The sequence below is a fragment of the Acanthochromis polyacanthus genome, chromosome 11, assembly GCF_021347895.1.
Source record: "Acanthochromis polyacanthus isolate Apoly-LR-REF ecotype Palm Island chromosome 11, KAUST_Apoly_ChrSc, whole genome shotgun sequence".
NCBI lineage: Eukaryota > Metazoa > Chordata > Actinopteri > Pomacentridae > Acanthochromis > Acanthochromis polyacanthus.
The window spans coordinates 16939764-16956746 of record NC_067123.1 but is presented as its reverse complement, the minus strand read 5'-3'; the positions used below and the strand labels follow the sequence as shown (position 1 = coordinate 16956746).

Sequence of the window (16983 nt, the reverse complement as noted above, 5' to 3'; positions counted from 1 at the left end):
TAGAGTTTTATATGTGTTGCTGGGCATTATGTTCTGTTCTGTTAAATTTGCCTTTCTTTTACTAGTCTTTTGGTACATAGTCTGTGTGTAGATGCTGGGCCCATCATAACAGACCCTATTGTTTTACAGCAATGCTGGAAGATGATTAGCACCATTAGACACTACAGACGAAAACTAGCTTGTAAACAGGAAGTTTGAATCGTAACACATTGGCTGTAAAAGCTGTTTAACGTGTCTGATGTTGTGTTTTGTAGTTTGGTTGCCCACTTATGATCAGCAATTCATACAGCTTTAAAGAATTGCAGTTAAACATCAGCTATCTGCAGCTTCAGTTCAACAACACTGACGTTGGTAGTGCTGTTCAAAAATGTAAGGTATTTCAGTAACGACTGCTAAGATCCATTTTTCAAATCTGATAATTCATTAAGAGTTTATGAGCACATGAAATTCAAATATCCTTTTCTGTCATCACTGGAATATCCAGAAGACCAGATTTTATAAATCATTGAATCCTTACTTGGAAGCAGACCAACTAAAATAACTTTATTTAAAAACAGCATCTATTTTTTTTTTCAAACAAACTCAATTGAAAGTTACCACTTGATGCTATAGGTTATTGTACCCTAATCTCGGGCATCATAAAGTGCAATGGTTGCGTACCTAATAAAGCTTATACACACTCATGTACTAATAAATGAGCAAAAGCCAAGAGCATCTCAATGCATAATATGCACCACCATGTGTACGTTTGAACTAGCCGATGGAGCTGCAAGAGCAGTTACTCTTACTGAGTAAACACACAAACTCACAGAAAGATGTGAGTAAACATTTAACGGGCAAAAATTTCCCTGCAGGCAACGAGAATAATGGTCTACCCATTTAGAAAAGATTCACCTCAAAGGCAACTGTTGCTCAGTTTGCATTCCCACTGGCATTTATGTTGTTTTCCTCTGAAGTCCATGTCTTTATTCTAAACACGTGTTTCAGTCAAGACCGATCTCTCCTGCATCACGAATAAGAGGCTGCATTACTAATTTAAAGAACCAACATTTCAGGCAGGCGGAATACATTTGAGACTGATTTACCTTGCCTCCATTTATGTTTAACGGTATTAATTAAGGCTTGACAGGTCACATATCCACACTGCTGGGCTTTTACATTTTAAATTACATTTTCTCAGTTACTATTAATGCAACTGCCTCATCCTCAAATGACTTCTTCTATAATTGAGGCTGTGAACATCAGTCTTTTAGAAATGACTTGAAAGTTTATGCATGCAAATACCCTGACTGGCACCACTTCCAACTTTCATAGCGTGTCTACTTTATTTTATTTCTTTTAGGGTCACTTTAACTGTCTGTACAATGTTGTTGGCTCATTTATGAAAGTTTCCTTGCAGTGTGTTTCATGTTGCCCAGTCTCACAATTTAAAGTCTTTTTGGATAGAAACAGAAAAAAATGTACTGTATACCTGTTTAGGCAAAAATGCCAGAAGTTGCTGATTTTCCTATGACGACTTGCAGATAGATTCATGTGAGTAACACACAACTATATGCAAATGCCTGTTTATTGTTGTTGGCATGGAAAGCACCTAGCCACTTTTTGCTTTTCCAAAGTTAGTTGTTTTGTTGTTTTTTTTTTGCTGTATTTTTTTTAACCTATTTAGAGGGGAATAAACAGTCAGTTGGGAAAACTAGACCAGCCCTCAGTAGATGGTAGAACCACGTCCAGATATCTGACCTTGACCTTGATCTGCTGACCTCTAACTCCACAACTGAGCAGGGGACCTTAGATCGATCTTCAGTGCCAAGTTTGATTATCCTATCTTCAGCACTTGCAGAGATATCTGAACGGACATACACACATACATACTTACCCAGCCAACCAGATAACTTTATTACAATAGATTTCTTTCCTCAGTTATAGTTATTTCATCGTTCATAGATGAAAACGTGACAAAATGTAAATTTTATGCTTTCTCAGAGCAAAACACTAGCTGCTATGACTGCGAGCTAGCCTTAGCATGTCATATCTTTTGCAAATTTTTGAATAAACACAGTTCAAATCTCATTTTAAACTTCAAATGCTAGTTAATGGACAATACATTTTAGCCCAGCTGTGGTCGTTCATTTAGCCCTTCTTTCACCCATGTGGTTATTATTTAAACAAGTCATTGAGAGATTTTGCTGTTTGATGTTGCTATTGGCAGTTCATATATTTTTTTTTTATGCTCAGCCAGCGCAGAACTAATTGTATCAGAATTATCACCTGCTTTGGTCCCAGAGGAGCAGTACTACACATACAATATTTTTTTTACAGTGGAATACATAATAAAGCAGAGTATTTGTCGTGTTTTAGAGCGGTACTACCTCATGATTGCAGGTTGCTGTATTGACTTGCAGCTATAGTGGAACTTGAGTTCACAGACAGTTGTTTCATCGAGTTCCAAAAAACGAAGTTGGCGAGTGAGACATCGTGACATGTGGGACAAATCCTCCTCTGTGAAGAGAATTGTGCATCAGTATGGATCAAAAAGCTAGCTAGCTTGCATACTGCAAAATGAATGAATGTAGTAGGCATCCTGGCATTTCTGGCAAACTGTATTTGACATTCTATATACTGGGAAACGAAATCTTTTTCTGGCATACTGGATAGTATCAAAGTGTGGAAATTGGAACCCACCATTTGCTTTGGTTGACGGTACCTGTCAAAGTAACATCCACATAAAGAACCCAAAGTTTCCCAGCAGAACATTGTACTATAACAAGATGATCAATGTTATTCACTTTTGCTGTCAATGATTTTACTGTAGTAGCTAATTACTGTAAAGAATTTAGTGTATTGTACTATATGTTTCAGTTAAACCTTTGTCCTCATTGACGTATCCATTTATAATGACATACAATGTGCCAACTTTTAATTTAATGCAAATGTTGAAGAGTTAGAAGTACTTTGTTATTGCAGTCAACTTGTTAAAATCAGCAAATGCCAGACACTTCAGTTACAGTAATAAATGTGGAGCTTGACATATAGCCTAGAAAGACATTAGCGAACTTGCCAAGTACTCCTTCAAAATTGGTGCTTAATTGTTCTACTGTTAAAACAAGACACATTTTAGCATTCCTAACAGCAGGCCAATTTCACTGAGGAAGTTTTGACCTGTCACAGCAGACAAAGCACATGTGTAAATAATCAAATTAATCATGGCTGAATTCCATTTAGCCACTTCATTTTCAGGGTCTTGTGACTGCTAATGGTGACTCACTGTCATAGCTCACTGACACAATGGGAATAGAACAGAGCCATTGTTAATCTTATTAGTAACACCCCTGCATTAGCTGTTGTTGTTGGTCCAAAAAAATTGTAATCAGTCTGATACACACAGTTACAAAAGTCTTATATTAGCACAGTAATTTAAAGCATGACATTATATATTTAGGGAAACTGTGCTCATTATTTTCAGCGCAGGGCTTTTTCCCTGCACTGCAGTGACACAAATCTTAATGTGAGACTGTGTGTTAATGTGAAACATAACCATATAGCCTCTTTGACTGTGTGCGGCTCCTTGCTTATTGATCAGAACAGAGCTGAAAATGACAGCCATCTGGCCACAAAGCAGCAGGAGATCAAAACCAGAAATCTGAATCTGACAGAGAATCATCCTCTAATACAAGAAAAGAAACAAACAGAGCAAAGCATACATGTAGTATATGTAATTCTGAAAATGATAAGGATTGGGGACACTCAAAAAAATCGATACAAATAAATGAATGAATCAAAACCAGGTGCATTATATTTTTCGTGATTTTGACCAATCAAGGAGGTCTGCTGGCTTTCTAGAGAGTTGGTGCAACGGTACACACAGTCATACAAATCCTCCCTTCACAAACATTATCACTTTCAGCTTTGGTATATAGACGTATTAATACCACTGTATAGTCCTTTTGGAGAGTGTAGGACAACTGTATTATATAATGCAATGAGGTAGTACTGGAGTTTTGCTTGTTGTCACTGATATGAATGGGCTGGCCAATTCATAGAAAAAATCCTTCATTGTACAACACAGCAGCACCACAAACTCCAGCCTCCAAAATGATGATAAAGTTGTTTAATTGGACTGCATTTGTTTTGGGTAGATGTACCTAATAAGCTGAAAACTGAGTGTGTTTGTTTCCACTTTTTCGTCCTTTTTGACAGCAGCTGGTGGTGGTCACAGAGAAACGGTGTGCAATATGTCAGCAAAAGGCAGTAAAAAAAACCCTGCACTTCTGTTGAAATAGCACAACCTAGAAGGCTAGAAGGAGAAAAAACTCAAAAATATCTTTTATGCAGTATAACAAACTTGGAATACCACAAATGGTTAAAGAAGAAACAGAAGATGAATTTAGTCCAGTTATGTATTTTACCGATTACACCAAAGCTTTCAACACAGTGAAACATCCAGCAATAATCCAGATGCTAAAAGACATAAACATAGATGGAAAGGATTTACAAACGCTGTAAAAAATGTCTATTGGCAACAAAGTGCAACAGTGAAATTAAACCATGAAATTGATGAATAACAACCAATAAAACGAAGACTCAGACAGGGATGTATGCTGTTACCTGACCCGTTCTCCTCATACAGTGAAAACATTGAGGAAAATACAAGCCTTACCAGGAGTATCCATCACAGGTTGTAACATAAATAACATACGTTATGCAGATGACACAGTGGTGATAGCGAACGCTGAAGAAAACTCGCAAACCATGGTATCCATAATTAATACAGAGAGCCAAAACCTTGGTCTGTCTTCAAACAAAAAGAAAACAAAAGTAATGGTAATTTCAAAGAAAAATGTCATCCAAACCTGCATAGAATTAGACCAAGAAATACTGAAGCACGTTCATCATTTCAAGTATCCCGCTACATGTCACATGATTATTTAATGGACCATCACAAAGGTGAAAATCCCGTAATTCTTTCCATTTTTTTCTACTTCTGGTTCTGATAAATAGCGTACAACCTTTGCACCTCTCCCACGTATAAGTTCTGGCAATATTTTGATGTTTTTTTTTGTTATTCCTGCACCGCTACACAAGCTTTTCTGCTTGTGCACAAATATAAGTGAGTAGAAACTCATCTTATGTTGAATTCAATGTATTCCAAACTAAAGGTCACTTGATTGTCCTAAAGAGAAGGAAATGCATCTAGAACTTTGTTAGAAAAACACTAAATTTGAATGTAACTGTGTTTGTTTACAAGAACACTCCATATGGTAGCTTAAAAACAAGACCTGAAAATACAGTGCATCACTGTAATTTGTGACAATGTGGATGTATTACTAGCTTTCAGGCTGCCATATGGTGTTGCAAACATTCCTGTAAACAAATATAATGCGGCTTTCTTATATCAGCAGAGATTGGTGTGACTTAGGGGAAGGTAATTTGACAGCGGAATGCACATGCATTTCAACAGCACTCGCATTGATTTTACATGTCTGTATTTATGCACACACACACAGCAAGACACTCATTTGGTAGCATTAGCCTCGCTGTACAGTTTAGCCTCAGCCTTTTAACATTTCAGCTCATCACATTGTATGGAACTGTAATTGCATTATTAGAACAGTAACCTACAGTATTCATCATGTTTCGCAAAACCAGGATCCCTCTAATTTTTTTACTGTGAGATTATTTAATGTTGCTGAAAAAACAATGTTTTTTTAACAGAAAGTGTGTAATCTTCAAAAAAAAAGGTATTTTGTGTCATGCACAGCATTAATTAAAGTGAAATTATTCAACTTACTTCCAGCAAAAGCTTTCTTTAATGCTCTTAAACAAAGCACTATGAGGTCCCATGATGTGTCTTAGAGAAAAAAAAGGTGAAGATATTTAAAACAGACATGTCTGGTTTAGAAAAATGACAGTGTCGTATGCTTGCGCTCGTGTTTGTGAAGCTGCGTCTCGGCCTTGGTGTGTAGTTATTGTACGCTCTCTGAATAAATTACACTTCACATCTGCGTGTTTAATATATTTCGACAGCGATGCTCAGCTCCAGATGTGCCACTTTCATCACTGTGTCTTTGTGTGCCTCGTGTGTCTCCCTCCACAGACAAGGTGCCTCATTTCTCTCGGCTGGGTGACGTGGAGGTGAATGCTGGGCAGAACGCCTCGTTCCAATGTGTCGCCACGGGCAAAGTTTCTGAGGCTGAGCCCTTCCTACTGGAGGTGAGAGGGAGAGAAAGCGTGTGCGTGAGGGTGTTTTCTTTTTATTTATTAGCTTTGCTCCAACAGTCAAGCCCACATCTCAGCACATGGATAACAGAATGAGTTTGGAGACTGTAGGAAGGAGAAGCAGGAGCAACACAAAGGACAAAGAGAAAGACATTTTACACGTTTGGCATTTAGCTGACAGCCTTATCTAGAGGCGCTTACAGTGGTTACATTTCCATGCACGACTGCTGGCCTGACTCACATTAAAGTCTTATTCAGTCTTATGCTGTTTATATGAGCTTTTTCTTAGTGTGACTGAGTCTAAACCAGTTAAGGGAATATTCCTGTCCTCAGTTAACATGTTCCACCAACCATAGAGTCTGGAAAAAACACCGAGCTACCAGTGAGCATCTTTTAATACTGAGTAAATCCAGTTTTTACTGCTTTTGGACACAACACATTTTTGTAATCCAAAGCGCACTTTGAATGAGTGCATGCTCTAATAATCTGTTTTGGAGCTGGGACAGTTATAAACACTTTTCTCACAAGTGGCTTAAGTGTGTCTCCTACCATAGCCTCATATGGGATTGACACTGAGACACTGAATTTGGTTAAATTTTCCGCTCTGCATTTTGAACCCATAATGGCACTTTGCACCAACTCAGCCTTGTGTTGTGGCTGTCTACCAGCTACCAGAATGCACTGTAGCTTTAATGAAGGGGAACTGCTGCCAGTATGGCACAATTAACAAAGCCAGCATCACTGTTATGTGTTAATGAAGAGGCGAAATGTCCCAGGAACTCAGATAGCAGTAACAGGAGCTGTATAAAAACAACTCCTGTGTTATTTCCCTTTAGGTGGTTTCAGAGCAAGTTGAAAACCATCATAAGCGCAGAATGCAGTGATCAATAGCTATGTGTGTTCATGAGAGGTTATCTGCCCTGTTGGAATCAACAGCAGCAACCAGGAAGACAGACCCTCTATGATGTCACCCATAGGTGAGCTTACTGCGGTAGTTCGGCCCATGGCCATTTTGGCAATGCTTGACTCCCAGCTGATCTAAAACATTTCAAGGCTTATGGTAATTCAAACAAGTCCATCCATCCATAGTCTATAGACTGTTTAATCCTCAGAGTCCTGGGGTCTATCCCAGCTGACACAGGGTGAAAGTACGGGACACCCTGGTCTCTACACATAGAGACAAACAATCACACTCACATTCGCGTCTACGGATAGTTTAGAATCACCAAAAATAACATACAGAGGACAAAATCATTTCATTTTTTATCATTCACTTGAATACGCTTAAAGAAGGTGTAATCTTAAGCAGAGTAGGGTAGTTTTCGTGCCAAAGATGCTCTGACTTAGCCATCCCCCACACCCAAAACATCTATGGGAATCTACTTGCCATCATACCGTCTTTAGCCCTTTCAATGCAATGTCCAGTGTTTTGCCGCAAGATTCAAACATATGTCTCTTTCAAGTTTTCCAGCTTTAGGGGAAGTGCAGTCAGAATCTCTCTGAACATCCAAGAATATAATTGGTTGGTGACAAAAAGCTGGAATCACCTCCTCTGGCCTCACTGTTAAATGTGCTCTAGTGCTTCAAGAAAATGGGTCAATGTTTTAAGCATTAGCGCCATACCATGAATAATAATGAAGTTTAGTTTTGTTAAATAATGCAGTAAGTTTGTGACTCTGAGTTTGCCTTTTAATGGTTGTGTTGTTGCAGGGGACCGAGTCATTTGAGGGCTTCTAAGATTATTAAGTTTGCGCCTCTTTTGTAGTGTTTTGATTGTGATGGCATTTAGTTTGCTAAAGCCCCTAAAGTCATTTCTCTCATGCCTCAACTGAAAATAGTTTCAATTTTCCTAGTTTGAATATGAGCTAATATTAGTCTTCAAAAATCCATCCCTGAATGCCTCCACTCTTCCTCTGGCCTTGAAGCCTGCACATCTAAGTGCTTTTGAAATGATGGCAGCAAGGAGAAGGCGCTTTGCAAATGAGATCTCGGTATACTTGGTGATCCATCCCCTGTGTTTCCACCCGATTTTATTTCACATCCCTCTCTCTCTCTCTTCTTCTGAATTGACGCCTTTGAAGATCATTGGCATGTGAAAGAGGCATTTTTTCCATCAGTTTCAGAGTCTGCGAATTTGTTGACGGAGCTACACACACACACACACACACACACACACATGCACAGGAAATGCAAACAAACAATACAAGGCTTGTCTTGTGTAATTTGACAGTGTGCTGCAGTGAACCTCTCAGTCAACACTAGCTTCAACTCCTCCCTACTTTTCTCATTTAGGAAAAAAAACTGGTAACGGCAGAAAGAATATCAGAGATATATCACAAAGCATTACCACCTTCTGTTCCTCCATTTGTTGTTCAGGGCCTGTTTGATCGTCAGCACTGAGTCTGCTAATTGCTGCTTTCTCTTTGATCTCCCTGCTGCTGTGGAGGTCCTCTCTGGACCAGTCTGGAGCTGTTCTGCTCCATTCTTTCTTCTATTTAGGTAGTCCAAACGAATTGTTAGCATGATGTTTCTTAATCAGTTAGCATCATATTTCGTCTCCTGTCCTCCAGCCCAAAGTTTGCAGACAGCAGTCTCAGATGCTGTTTAGATCTTTTAACCGTAACACGTTCCGAGTCCAAACCTGTATTAGTTATTGGACCAACTCTTACTTATGATACTATGCAAGGCTTACTGCCAGACAGGGAGGCTGGCAGCACATTTGCCAAACAGATGCATTTATTTTCTTTAAAAGCCTGCAGGTGGACTTTAAAGTTAGCATTAAAAACATCAAATCTATGCACACTCCAAACTCACTTCAAACCATTGCAAAAAATGCTGAAGACAAAAAAGGAGGGAACAAATTCCAAAGTCTTTGGAGCTGCGGCACACAGTTACTGTACATGTACTTTTATATTTTCAAACAGCAGTGGATTTTTCCTCCTATCCGTGTTAACCAAACATGCGAGTGTCAAACCCACTTACTAGTGAAAAGCGTGAGCAGGCAACAGCTTATGTAATAATCTGCTTATTCTGTGAGGGAGCTGCATATATTGTATCTTGCACCTGCAACAACTCATTCCGAGTGCTGCCCTCTGATTTCTTGTTCCACTGGTTGAGCCAACTGCCTGTGTGCCTGGAGCACTGACACATTAGCGCGGCAAGAGATGAGGAGATGTCAGCACGAGCAACGGTGCTGGAAACAACAACCCGGGAGGCCTGTGTCACCAGAAGCAAATGCGCTATTGTTAGCGGTGACATTTATCACATATTTATTATCTTGCCCTCTCATGTAGCTAATTAAAACCCTCCTTTTTCTTTCTGTCTGCTTCTCAGCCTGCCACCCATTTTTAATCACTTGGACAGGCTTCAGGTAAACACTTGTGGTTGGGTTGCTGTGCTTGTAGCTGATGTCTCTCTGTGTGGTCTTTGTCTGACTGTCAGCGGAGAAATGGCGTGCTGCTGGACACGTCTCTGCTGTCTCGGCTGAGCCACAAGCGGCTGATGGCAACTTTCCAGGTAGAGGCGCAACGTGGAGAGCAGGACCTCTACCGCTGCGTCACCTCGTCCCCCAGAGGCGCCGCCGTCTCCAACTTCGGAGAGCTCATCGTCAGAGGTAAACTATGTTAACAGCTTCATGTCTTGGTGTTAAAGGGTAGTGGTGGTGTACTTCAGCCTGCCTGGCATGCTTCACTTTAATAAGGCTGTTATTGCTCTATGCGAATTGGAGGACATTTTACATCCCACCTATCAAATTTCATATAATCCATGTACAAAATATAAAAACTGCAGTTGTGCAAATCTACTTGTCCTGAGATCAAATCTAAAAAAAAAAAACTAGGCGAAAAGAATGTTTGGAAATATTTCTAAAAAACCAAAAAGTCTGGAGTTCCTCCTAAAATGCCATTTTTCTCTTGTCGAATTGAATCTCAAATAAAACAGTTAAAAGGAAATTTAAATCTCCTTTTTTTGGAATAACTTTTTTCATTGATCTATCTTGGAAAAAAATTTTTAATCAACGTAGTGTTTTAAATAAGAATTATTATACATGAAACATGTCAACATGCATGTAACCCTGTTATCATAGACTTTTTAGCTGGTAGAATAAGAAATCAGTGAGTCACATGATACTTTGGAATAAACATCATCAAACAGTTTTCCAAAACAATGGATGTAGCAAAGGTCTTCCTTTTATTTTTCATAATTTCCCAATATTGTCAGCCTTGACTGAAAGTCTCACTCTACCTCATGCAACCCTGTTATGCACATTGTCAGGATAAGACAAATTAATTTTATTTTTCTCATCTTCCATCAGTAAAGTTGTGCAGGTCCTTGGTCAGTAACAGCTAGCTGAATACCTAGCTTCTACTCCTGATAAAAAGCTAACACTAGCATGGATTAGCAACCTGTGATTAGAGTATAGTTAGCAAACAACAAATAGAACATGTAACAAAAATTGTACCGTTGATGTGTAAGCTGAGCCAATCAAGCCTTTGATAGTTTATCTATTATTGATGAATATGTAGTAGAAAATTCTAAGAGAGGGTTTAATTTTTAAAAAAATTTAAAGCCCAAATGTCCACCAATTCTGGAATGACCCATATAGATCATGCAAACTTTTTATTGTGGAAATAAGTCACACAAAATCAATGTTATCAGGACGAAAAAGGCTTTTCAAGAAACGAGTTTCGTACATGAATTGTTTTAAGCATTTACTATTGAGCCTGACTGAAAGTAAACACTATATGAGTTACCTGCAATGGCCATTTTGCAGACTGAAAAGGAGATCTCCAGCTGGTCATACAGTACTTGCTTGCTGACCTAACTACACACACAGCATTTTGCTTGCATGAATAGATACAATGCAATGCTGGATCACTCCGTGGACGATTATGAAGATGGTCGCATGTCATTTCAGCGTGATAGTCTGTCATGTTTATTTCAACCACAAGACTCTGAGGATAGAGTCGGAGGCAGGCAGACAGCAGGACATCCTAACAGACAGCAAACCTCTGGTGGTGTTCCTGCACTCGCTGCTCCGCTGTTGACTGACAAGGAAAATTGTTGCTGGAAAGAGTGGAGTCCGTTGATGGCAGACGTGTCCATGTAGTAATCCCAACTGTGCAATGAATCTGCAGCTTTGATAAACACTGCTGTCATGGTAATGGTGTTTCACACAACACAGGCCGGACCGAATGCTCTGATCACCACACAGTAAGCTGACAGAAACAGACGCATCGTGGAACACGTCATTTTTGTGTGCTGAATATCCTGCTTACTACCTCTTCACCAATTACTTTCACTAAGCCGAACATCAGCCACAGTCTCTCTCACACACACAAACAAACCAGCATGCACTGATGAAAATACCAGCCGACCTAATGTGGAGTCAACAGGTGACCTGGTAAGCTGTCCTGAACGAAGATCCGTATTCCTGTCAGCAAAATGGTTGGTCTCTTTCCATTTTTGTGTTTTTACTTTCAGCCAAACTCATAATCAATTATTTAACATGATTCGCCAAAAATCTATTACTTCTAAACTATTAAACATAAGACAGCTTTAAAGAGCAGTGGGGTTATACTTTAGGTATTGATGTGGTGTCTGGATATGTTTAGTTGCCTTTCGTTGTTGTTTCCACAATCTGTCATTTAGCATTTCCCTCACTGGTCTTTGTGAAAAATGCAGTGTGTTACTGGGCTTACTTTCCATATTTTTGAAACAAAAAACGGAATCCATTGCAACACTTGTTTTATGAGATAATGAGACCTTTTTGATTTTAGCAAAATAAATAGCTTTGTGTGCACAGAAAAACCTGCAGCTCAAATGAAAGAAAACTGCAATCAGCAGTGCACGTATAGCACTATAACCTAGATTAATCCGTCCATCCATTATCTATAAACCAGTTAATCCTCATTAGTGTTGCGGTGGGCTGGAGTCTATCCCAGCTGACTTAGGGTGAAGGCAGGGACACTCTGGACAGGTCACCAGTCTGTCACAGGGCTACACATAGAGACAAACAATCACATTCACACCGACGGACGATTTAGAATCACCAGTTAACCTGACTGTGGAAGGAAGCTGGAATATCCATGCATGCACAGGGAGAGTATGCAAACTCCATGCAGAAAGATCCTGGGAAGGCAGGGAGGCGAACTGGGGATCTTCTAGCTGCTACCCACCAAGCCGCTATGCTCTAAAAAGAAAAAGCCTCAATTAACATCAACATGAATGGAAAAAAGGCCTGATTTGAGCTGATACTTTCAAGGACTGAAATACTGATGCCCAAAATCCCATTGTATTGCAGCTAAACACTTTCTTCAAGCAAAGTACAGATTAGAAATTAGTTTTGAGAAAATAATTTTCTGTGTCTAGCTAGTGTTTTTGTTCTTGAACCAAAACAACACTTTACAAACTAGAAAAGCACTCAGAGAGTGCAGTACTCTGCCAAGGTTGTTCATTCCCCCATATGGCACTGTCAGAAATGCAGCCTTTGCTTACTCATTAGTTATTGATGGTCAGAAATCACGGCACCATAGAATGTGGTAATTTAATACAGATGTACCCACAAACAAAATGATGTGCTGAGCCCAGACATGTGTTATGCATGTGTTTGTCATGTATGGATAAAGAATTGCCTGATCTAAATATGTAGCGGGTGTTGGGAAATGATGGGACTCGGAAGCAACCCTACAATTGAGTCCGTTGTTCCTTGTATCATTTCCGATAAGTTGAGAAGTCCGCAGGGGTCGATTTGTAGTAGGATCATAATAAGGCAGCTGACGTAGTGTTCACTTGTTGTCATAGTTACAGTGACGCTGTGTCACTATTTTGCAATGATACAGAAATCTTTAAAAAGTCCAAAATCTAATCAAGTGGTCCTTGTGTCATTTCTGACCTTCCCTGAAAATTTCATCGAAATCTGTTAGTCTGTTTTTGAGTAATGTTGCTAAAAGACAGACAAACCAATGCAGATCGTCACATAACACCACCACGTTCTAATATATTTCTGGTATTTTCGGAACACAGACAATTGGTTCCAGACTACTTTCTATAAGTGTTGGAGAAAATGTGGACCTCAAATTAACTATGACACCCACATTTTTTTCTTTATGTCCAAAGTTATACCTTCATTGTTAGAATGTATTTTACGCCCTTTAAGAGGTTTTCCACAATGATGAAAATGTAAAAGCAGTTCTTTAAGCTGACATCAAGAAATAATTCCAACATAAAACGTATTTTCATCTGTCTGTGTTACATTTCTCTTTCTTAGTGGATTAAACACATGGAACCTGTTAAAAAATGAGCTTTTCATGTGTCGGGCTTGTATTTTTTCCACTTTGGGCAGAGCCAAGTGAAAATAAGAAAGCAAATAAGTCTGTTTTCAAAGATGCAGAATTATTCCTTTGATACATTGTTTCTTGCTTCATGGCTCACTTAATCATGTAATGAAAAGCTCTGCAGACAGGTGTAGTCACTGCTCAATGTATCAATCAACGATCCTCCACCCATGCACGCACAATTCCTCAGCCACAGCATCATGTGATGAATTAATTTGATGTTCGCCTGGTTGATGAGGGTCATATTATCCATCAACGCTGGAAGTTTTTATGTGCAGAGAGGACAGAATTAGTTATGCAATTATTCATGCAAATAGGCTCTTATTCAGCGTCATTAGAGTGAAAATTAAGATTTTTCAGCATTCAAGCCTTTCTCACACACCCTTGCTCTCTCTGTCTCTCTCATAGTCCTGATGTGATTAAAAGATTTTTATGACTCAGTGCTCTAACAGAGCAGAAATAATGTTATTGAAACTGTAAAACAAAAAAGAGAAAATCCTTGACAGAAATCCTTTACTTCTCCTCGGCTCGCATGACTTGGTTCTTTTCAGCTGAAAATGGCAACTGTTTTTCATCAGTGTTTTCAAGGACAGAGTTCATTTTTATGCTGTTTCTAGGATCACTCATAAACTACACCAAAACTGTAGCCTAATAGGATTATACATAGAAGATAACATAAGAGTCAAGATGTTGTATTTTTCAGTGTAATAGATGATAGGAATTTGGGCTGGTGAGCTCATGCTAGATGACGCAACATTTTCTGTTACAGTGCCACCAACGCCGATCGCACCCCCTCAGCTCTTGCGGGCAGGTCCCACCTATTTGATCATCCAGCTCAACACCAACTCCATTGTGGGGGATGGACCAGTCATTCGTCGGGAAATCCAGTACCGGGCCAGCCAGTCCACGTGGACGGAAACTCACGGTGTGGGCTCACTTACCTATAAGGTTTGGCACCTGGAGCCCGACACAGAGTACCGCATCAGCGTCCTGCTCACCCGGCCCGGAGATGGAGGCACCGGAGCACCAGGACCCCCGCTGATCAGCAGGACAAAGTGTGCAGGTGAGTCAGATCTAACATCGAATTCTAGACACGCAGGGAAAGAGCTGCTCTGGCGACCAGAATTCATCACGTTGGTGGGGATGAACTCAGTGGGTGGTACTTTAAGCCTAGTGGTAAAGGTGGGAGAGAAGGAACCTCATATTAGAAAGCCTACATTTCTTTTCTGGAACCAAATGAAGCTGTTAAATGTACTAAAATGACTTGAAGGCCTAATTAGAGCTAAAAGTCATGAAGTATTTCATGACTGATTGATCTGGTGGCATTTTTTTTAATACCTGTTTAGTCTAGAGAGTGTTGCACTAAACAGTTAATTGAGTGTCAAAAAGTACAGAAAAATCTTTTTCGCAGTTTCTCAAGGCTCAAAATGACATTTTCACATGTCTTGTTGGCTGATCAACAGTTCAGTCCCACAAGAGGTTGAATAGAAGAAAGCTGGAAATGTTGAATATTTTTCAATACTCAAATATGATCTTTGATTTTGTTTTTGCATGTTTTGATGCAATTCTTTGTCAGACTCAAACTCAAGTTGAAATTTAGGACACATTGGTACATTGTGCAGCGATCAGTCCTCTGCAGATGCTCATGGTGTTCCTTCTATCAAACACAGAAAAGCACAAAGGGCTTTGGATGTTTCTGAAAGACTGTGACTTTTTATATGACACAGCAGCTGGTTACAAGTTGGACTTAGCACTACGTCAGTGTTCTTAAGGTGTGAGCCGTGTGGATGAAACTACTTTAATTACTCTCTTTCAGTAATGAATTGTAAAGGCTTAGGTGAAGAACCCTGTACAGCCTGTCATCATAACAAGCACCATTTGTTGTCTTGGCATATGCGCAGAGAGTCCCTGCAAACTGGACTTGAGTGGATGGTGAACCTTTCGTCTTGTGTGCTCTTTTGACACGAGGACGCTGATACAGGGAATTGGCTTTTATGCTTCCATGATAGCACTTTCTGCTGTGAATTCAAGGTAGTTCTCACAATCTAAAAAGAAATTTTAAAAAAAAGCAGGCTAAAAGGTGAAGCCCACGCCACTCACCTGCAGTAGCAACAAATTTTCCCATGCTTTTGTGCGAGTCAATACTACACTACACACTAAAAACGCAACATTAAAAACATGACGAGTGGCCTCGCCCAAGCTTTGTATAAAGTGCTAATTAGTACATGTTAGAAAGTATTGCCGAAAAAGGTAAACTAAGATGTGAATTCATGATAAACATTACACAGCTTCACCATGTTAGTGTTGTTACTGTGTGCCACTAAAATGAGAATGAACTGTTACATGGCTTTTGATGAGTTACTGTGACATTTACAGCATCAGCAAAATGAACAAACACAAGACTGGCTGGTCATTAGTTCACCCCTTGCTTTGATGCTTTGAGATTCATCCTCTTTCTGAGCTACAGCTGGGAGCTGCATCCAGACCGTTGTGACGCATCACTTAACAATTCGTGGCTTGCCTGCAGCTACTGAGAACAAAAGGTGCGCATGTTGTCACTGCATCATGGAAGGTGTCTGATGCTTGCTATTCATCCCAGGCTTACCTGCCATGAAAACACATATTTATCTGAGAATCCAATTACACTTGCATCTGCACTCATTTACATGCAAGACAAGGATTGCTGGAGTTCTGTGAAAAACAACAGATAACGTGTGAAGATTCACAGTTGAATCACCACACCCTTGGGCTAAAGGCTGGTCTGAGCACAGCTGTAGATGACAATTTAGCTCAAGAGCTTGTGTATTATTAAAGTTCTGTTTCACTATTTCACATTATGCAAGCAGAGGGCAGGGTCGTTTGACTACCTCTGATCTGTGTTTTAGCCGCGGCGCTGCTCATCTGGGTGAAAAAGACACCCCGCCGCCCTGTCAAGTAGATGGCATGACGTCCCTGTCACCTGCCACACTCTTTGATCCGCTGCTGTCAGTGTCTTCCACTCACCCACCTCCTGTCGACTCCCATTGCTCAGATCTGAAACTTTATCCCCAGGGAGAAAGCGGCAGACAGCAGAAGCCCCGTGACACCAAACTCTGGATGAATTTGTCTTCCTAATGTGTCACAGAGACCAATTTCCTTTTGCAGAGAGACTCTTCTTTTTGGACAGTCGTCGAGTGTGACATTTCATACTAACTGGTGCAGAGGATTTCAATCCCATGGGACCATTGTTGAGGATGGCCAGCCACACAGAGGCTCAGTTCAAATGCTAAATGAATGACGTGCCCATTTGCTTTTCCCCGGTTTTCTTGCTTTTTGTGTGGCTGCAAAACGGCAATGTTGGCATGAATGCAGATGTGCAAGGTACTACAGCATTCATATTTCCATCCATATTTCCATATTGAAAATTCACTATATATATATATATATATATATA

The 16983-nt window shown here is 39.9% G+C and overlaps 1 protein-coding gene across 7 annotated transcripts in view; it reads left to right on the top strand.

The window, feature by feature from the left end:
- ptprua (protein tyrosine phosphatase receptor type Ua) overlaps nucleotides 1-16983 on the top strand; it is a 240683-nt gene that overhangs the window by 143654 nt on the left and 80046 nt on the right. For all 7 annotated transcript variants that reach the window (XM_022208249.2, XM_022208247.2, XM_022208248.2 and 4 more), the window contains exons 5-7: nucleotides 6095-6210; nucleotides 9658-9829; nucleotides 14320-14613. In XM_022208249.2, the coding sequence (XP_022063941.1) occupies nucleotides 6095-6210; nucleotides 9658-9829; nucleotides 14320-14613 (582 nt within the window). The remainder of the gene's footprint in view (nucleotides 1-6094; nucleotides 6211-9657; nucleotides 9830-14319; nucleotides 14614-16983) is intronic.